The sequence below is a fragment of the Choloepus didactylus genome, chromosome 5 (genome assembly GCF_015220235.1).
Source record: "Choloepus didactylus isolate mChoDid1 chromosome 5, mChoDid1.pri, whole genome shotgun sequence".
In the NCBI taxonomy this organism is placed as follows: domain Eukaryota; kingdom Metazoa; phylum Chordata; class Mammalia; order Pilosa; family Megalonychidae; genus Choloepus; species Choloepus didactylus.
Genome location: NC_051311.1, coordinates 149,764,761 through 149,771,838, shown reverse-complemented (window position 1 = coordinate 149,771,838; position 7,078 = coordinate 149,764,761). Strand labels below are relative to the sequence as shown.

The following is a 7,078-nucleotide window of genomic DNA, read 5'->3' as shown; positions in this document are numbered from 1 at the left end:
GCCTTGGGGAAATCTTTGGATTTTCCCACCTTAGAACAGGATAATGAAAACTAACTATAGTCTGAGTCCCATTCTGCTTCTCTTCCACTGTGAAGTGAGGGACTTGGGAGGCAGACTATTTTCGTTCCAATCCGTTAATAACTACTAGCTTCGGGGCTTTGGGCAAGTTGTTCTCTGTGTCTCAGTTTTTCCATCTGCAAAGTGGGAGCTAATGATAGCAGATGCCGCATACGATTAAGTAATAAATTTAAATATACATAAATATATAGGATGCACTACAGGATGTACTATGTGTTTGCTATTATTACATGGGTTGGCAATTTTAAGTAACAGGGAGCCTAGGCCAACATAAGGAGATCTAATGTCTAATCTTTTAAACCCCACTTCCTATTTGTGGGGTACAGAGATTACTTTCTTCAGTACGAATCTGTTTGAGCACATTTGTCGTCCACCTGTACATTTCCACTCCCCTGTATTTTCCACATTAAGAAGTCCATACAAATCTGAAAACCAAAGGCATGTATGAAGACATCTGTCTTGCCACTCTTGACTTCCAAAGCAATTTGCTAAAGGAGATTTCTGACACTAGGTTAAATAAAAAAGCATCATTTGAAACCTCTACAGGAATTTTTAGTAAATGCTTTGGTAGTTTAATCTTAAGGCAATAATATAAGGTTACCACATTTTAAGTTTTACATCCTTGTCACAAAATGTTGCCATGCTTTTTCAGTCTCAGACTATCACTTAATCTAACCTTTGTACAGCAGCCAATTGTTTGATGCATAGTATTCAATATAATATGCCCTACTGGTTTAAGAATGGGTCCCCACAGCAATGTCAAAATGGCACCATTCTATCTAATATGTGCTCATACTGGCACTGCTTATGAGTTAAGTGAGAAATTAAAATGAACTGGATTTTGAAAAGTTCTGCTCAAAATTGGTCCAATTGCTTCTAATTCATGGAGTCTTTGACGGTCATTAGGTTTCCACCTTCCACCAGATATTAAACATGAACAGAGAATGGCCCAAAGTTTGGTGACATGGTAAGTCAGTGGTTATCTCAAAGTGTTAACGCTGGCTACAATTTGGAAATTAAATCGTCTTGGGGGTCATTTTGATTAGAGAATGAATATAAAGCTGTTCCCTATTAATTCTAGAGTTTAGTGGCATTTTAAAAGTAATGTGCACATTTGTTATTTTCAACACAGTATAAAGGAGGACCTTGTAAGCAATTGCACACACAAAAATCTTCCGTTTCTGAGCCTTAATTAAACCCAAGTAATAATGATATTGTTACTAAGGAATTTGAGGTTACATAAAAGAAGTACCTAAACTAATAGCTCAAAAGATTTGATTGTTTTTGAACCTCTGGTAAAAACACCAAGTTTGATACTGAACCTTACATGTTATATTGTAAACATCAAGTAACACCAGACACATTAAAAAAAAAAAGGAAGTTTATTGGTCTTTAAATGGCTCAAATTGCAAATAAACGAATCGGGTAGTGGCATCAGCCTAAGACATGTGATGCATCTTTGTCAGTTGGCTTCATAGCACCTCAGTACCCAGGAGAGGAAAGGTTTCAAAGCAAAGTCACAATGTTAGTGGTTAGGACCCCTGGTTAAATAAGACTGCAAGGAGTACAGATTGACATCGATGGGCCAACCAGGCCAGCGTTACATCGGTGACTTAAATTCTGCACGTGGCATAGCCTATGAAAAATATGAAATGAAAGATGTACATCTCAAACCCATTAAGGACAAATATTTAACATGACAAGCCAGATATAATATCTAAAGAGTTGAGTTCCTAAAATCCCTATGTTTGCTAACGTTACGTACACACCTGCTACCTGGAATACCTGAACACATCTTTGATCTGCTGAAATTAGGGCTGAACAAAAAGAAAGAAAAACTTTGTTGAATCAACTGACCTAGCCCCAATCCAGAGATGGAGAAAAAAAAATTGAGTGGTATATTTCCCAATGAAATCATGTTACCAAATAGTGCACAAGAATTCTCCAGTGGGAACACCATACAATGGTGACACTGCACGCAGGCCTCAGGTTTGGTCTGTGTATGCCAAACATATTTTCTGCATTATACAGGTTTGACTGCTCAGTATTAATTCTATGAAAATGTAGCAACAATGTTCTACATTTTTAACACAAACAGACTGCAAATACTCCTACTAACTCCCGTATAGCCAAACTGTTACCTCATGAGTACAAACTTAGAAATTAATGGGTAACAAGCATGAACATCTCCCCAAAGTGTTCTAGTGCAAAATACATGAGCACTACTGACATTCTTCCTATGCCCTGCTCCAAAGGGATTAAAAACTTAACACTTACTCACTCACCACTTATGGAAGGGGATTTCCAGGGACCAGCATGTTAAAGAAAAAGAGGGTTCACTGAAGCATGACTGGTGCTGAATCCTTGTACGGTCTAAAATGATCTTACAAGTACATGCTGGCCCTTCATTTTAAACTACAGTATAGTTTATTAAAAGCAATCAAGGAGCTCTGGAATCTCATTTTCAAGAACCAGAGTATGGCACGCATTTTAAATTTGGGTAGACTCTTAGCAGACAGTTATTCCTCAAGAATCTTCTATACAAAAGCTGTACTCCACACCAGGCATATTTTCTCTCACCAGGATGCATGGGTAATAGGCCCATGGAGCCAGTGAGAACACACCCAGAATGATGTACCCAGCTATTTTTCTGTTTTTAAATTAAGGCATATTCAAAAATTTCCATGTACAAGTTTACACCACTTTTCTAAGTTAATCACCAGGTAATTAATACAGGCTCACAGATGAGTTACTCTCAATTTAACTATATGCAACAACCATGCCAATGACCTTTTCTTCTATATTTTGCATAACAATGGTTAAAAAAGTGGTACAGTTTAACTATCATGTTCACAATTGTCATTTTTTCAAGGCAGTAGAAGACCAAAACATTTTAAAATGATAGAAAATTTAAATTTTATAATAAATCAGAGGAAGTAGCCTTTCCTGCCATTCTCCACTCCACTTCACTTCTTTATTTAACAGTTCAGGAAAGACTGCCCTTGAAACACAAGGTTGCACGCTACATTCAGTACAGTGATAAATGTAGGCAATTATGAAATAAGCTGAACTTTGCTTCTTGGTGAAGCCACATTAATTTCTTTTTAAGTAAATTTGACTTTCATTGCAGTTCCAATTCATGCTTTTAGTGATACATAACAATTTCCAAAATGTTTAAGTAATTTCAGTCAATTGAGCCTTCAATGGCAATGCTTATTATAAATTATATTTATTAGTATGGTCAAGATAAGAAAGGATTTTGGGCTTTGATTATAAAATACAGCATCTTTCTCTGATTCTCTTGGCTAAACTTTTCCTCTTCTTTTTTCCATTCTTTTCCTTGCTGTCCTCCATCTTTCTGGCTCGAATTTCCCTCATTAAATCAAAAAATACCTAGATGGAAGAAAATAGGGTAAGTAAAGCAAATAGAAACAATATGAACTTAGCATTATTCTAAATCACAACAGTAAAACTCCGGTAATACAAGGATAAATATAAAGAGCTCTTGTTTGGGGAGCACAGGAAGGCGAGGAAAGCATAAACTAAAGTTTGCTTCTCTAGGTATCTTGAGAAAGTGGGAATATAAGGAAATTTTCTGGATTACATACTTTGTTAAAATTATCACATAATACAACCTGACCTTTCCATCCCAATTTTCAAGATAAAAACGAGAAAAGCACTACAAAGCAATGATAGCCCCAAAGATAAAAATGAGTGGATTACATCTGAGTAATTTATAGCTAATAAATGTATGTTAGTAATTCATATTTAGCAGTAACTAATTTATGTTTAATAAAACTTATATTTAGTAACTATTATTTAAGTTTAATAAGTTGTTTTTACTCAGCGCCGTTTTTAGAAATGGAGCTGAAGAAAACAGGTGCTCTTTTTATTTTTCAATATAAGGTACCAGAAAACAGGTTTCTTTGTTGCACTATATTTGAGAATTCATCAATTTCTGTCTGGTATCTAGACATGGCAAAAGATGAGAGATACTAGCACAATAATTTTAAAAATACTAGCACAAAAATTCAAAAATTAAATTTTAATAACAAATGTTTGAGTACATTCAGAAAAGGACCTGGAAGGATATGCACTTATGCTGTACACAACAATTCAGTGTGTGTATGATAGATGGATGAATACCTTTTATCTTATGGCCCATACTTTTACGGTCTGATTTTTTTTTTTTTAATTTTAGTTATTATTTTTAGAATTTAAAAAACTCCCCAGGAATAAGAAAAATCAAGAAATATAAGAAATTATGAACAGTATAAGTAAACAAATACGTAATGACTGATGTACTTTTTCTAAGGGGCTATAGCTCTCTAATGGAAACTTTAACTTAAAAAAGCTGGTTGGAGCCTAATATACATAGAGGGCTGCCTATGTGTGTGTGGAATAGGGGGATATATGTATTTGCTTACATTTTTAAAAAGAAATATTGAAAAGCTAAACCAAAAGCTAATCATTTTTATTTTCAGGAGGAAGGAAACAGAATAGAGGGAACAGTGAGTTGTTTCTGAATTTACCCTGTTGAACAGCTTCTGCTTGGGAAGCATAAATATTTTTTACATATTCAAAAATGATATTAAGAAACAAACAAAAAAAAATCCCTCAAAATTAAAAATTGAAATAAAACAATAAGCCTAACTGTATGTCAAGTTGGTGAAATAACCACACAGAAAAATAATTATTTCAAGTTGACTTTCATATGGAAAATTCATCTTAGAATAGGTGCTAAGGATGAAAAGAAAAGCAAAACAAACCCTAGAAACAAAACCCAAACAAAACACAAAACAGAAAAAGACAAGGAAATTTTAAGCTACATATAGTTTAGTTGTTACTAGTAATTTTGATATTGTTCTTTTGGAACTATTTTATACATTTACAAGGTAATGCAAATCAGCAATTATTTTAATGTAGTTTAGGAACCAAACCTTACAAGTCTAAAACAAAAGATACAAGTACAAAATCAAAGAGGTAAAAATCTAGTAATGGTAAATTTGAGTTAGAAATAGCAGTAGGATCTCATGATTTTTTTCCCCTTTAATAACACATATTTCTTAGCTCTAGTCACTGAAAGAGCTGTGAATCAACGACAACCCAATAAAAATCAGCAAATCAGTGTCCAGCTTCTGGTCTCTAAACTTTACAACCAAAACCAGCCAGTATTCCTTGGGTGACCTGGTAATTCCTGGTCTGGGGCAGGAAATACACAGTTTTTAAAATCAGAAAGCAAGGAAGCTATCAAACACTAAATGGGTTAAGTCAAATGGAAACGGATCTACACAATGGGGTCCCAATGGTTAAGGGAAGGAAGAAGGGAGGAAGGGAGGAAGGAAGGATGGAAAAAAAAGAATGCAATAGAATGAAACAATGTTTATATAAACCTATGAGTTCTTGCTCTCACTTGCTACAGTTTTACTTCCCTGGGGGCTGGGGATTTCTGAACACCTCAGCTTCAAATCCACTTAACCAGTTGTGGCAGGAAGTCTCCAGATTAGCTAATTGTAATTATTACAGCACAAGTACTGCTTTTTGGTGCAGACATATCAGTATGTACTCCATATTATAAGAAGGTTTAATTTCTAATTTTAGAGTTTTTATAACAAGCTTAAAATGAATGCATGTTAGAAACCATAAAGGTAATTTTAACTAGCAAAAGCAGTGTGAAACTCAGAATCTGCATTAGCTAATTTTATGACGAAAAGCTAATGGAAGCCCTGTTTCAACGCCAAGTGGAAGCAAATGGTTAACGAGAGATAGGAATCAAGAACTGGTTTTAATGAATTTAGACAAATTATAATCCCCAAAACACAGTACTTCTGAGTTCTGTTAATATACTTCCAAATTAATTCTTTCTGTTTTCCTGCCTCCAACTCTCTTTTCCCATTTTAGGGCAAGCTGGTATATACAAAACTTGGCTCTTCTAATTCCAGACTACACACTGAAATCCCTCTTCTTCCCATATAAAACAAAATAAAACAAATTAGACAAAACAGGAAAAACATAAAAAATAAAAATTATTAGAAATGAGCAACATTTTTCTAAAAAACATGCTCCATTAGCCTAAATTTAAACCTTTCCCTTTAGCAGTTTCTTCATTTTATTTATCAGGCAGCCCTAGTTTACATCACAGCTTAAGTATCTACAATATGAGCCAATACAAAAAGAAAGCATAAAATTATAGGAACAATTTTTTTTTTCTGAGATTTTTCAAAGCAAGCTTTTCTAAGTGATAAGCAAGCCATAAAGCCCAGAAATCACAAAGAAAAACACTGACAATTTTGACACATACACTTCAATATTTTTCCATAGCAAAAGACAAAATAAGCAAAGTTAAAAGATATGATATTGTATGGTATGTGAACATATCTCAGTAAAACTGAATTTAAAAAAAGATATGGTATAGATATGGAGCCAATATTCACAATAGATTTAAATGGACAAAGAGCTAATATAAAGGGGCTTATGAATCAAAAAGATAAACAGTCTATTAGATAGTGTAATTTCACAGAAGTCACAGAAGGCATAAAAATGGCCAATGAATCTATGACAAGATGCTCAGCCCCGTTAACTAATCAGAGAAACACAAACTAAAACAATGATTTATCCATTTGATAGGTGATTTTTAAAGACTGATTTAACCAGTGCTGGCAAGGCTGTGGGGAAGGAGTTCTCTCAAGCACTGCTGGTCATTTTGGAGAGTGAACTGTCATTGTTAAAATCTAAAATGTGCCCCTGCATTTAACTCTTGCATGGGTACACAGAAAGTTCACTGCAGTATTGTTTGTAATAGAAAAAAAAAATGAAAACAACCTACAGGTCATTAATAGGAAAACGCCTGAATTATGGAAAAGACTATGGAATACTTTGTAGCTTTTAAAAAGAATGTTCCAGAAGGAGCAGAGTAACCCCTATGTGCACATTGGGGTGCCTATATGTTGGTGCCCGTCTATTGGGTGGCAGCAGGAAAGACTCTGAACCACGATTCTCC

At 34.5% G+C, this 7,078-nt stretch overlaps 1 protein-coding gene across 2 annotated transcripts in view; it reads right to left on the bottom strand.

The window, feature by feature from the left end:
• Positions 1-1,441: 1,441 nt before the first annotated feature.
• The window catches only part of RALA (RAS like proto-oncogene A), a 73,088-nt gene continuing 67,451 nt past the window's right edge, over positions 1,442-7,078 (bottom strand). For both annotated transcript variants that reach the window (XM_037837124.1, XM_037837125.1), the window contains exon 5: positions 1,442-3,471. In XM_037837124.1, the coding sequence (XP_037693052.1) occupies positions 3,349-3,471 (123 nt within the window). In that variant the 3' untranslated portion in view covers positions 1,442-3,348. The remainder of the gene's footprint in view (positions 3,472-7,078) is intronic.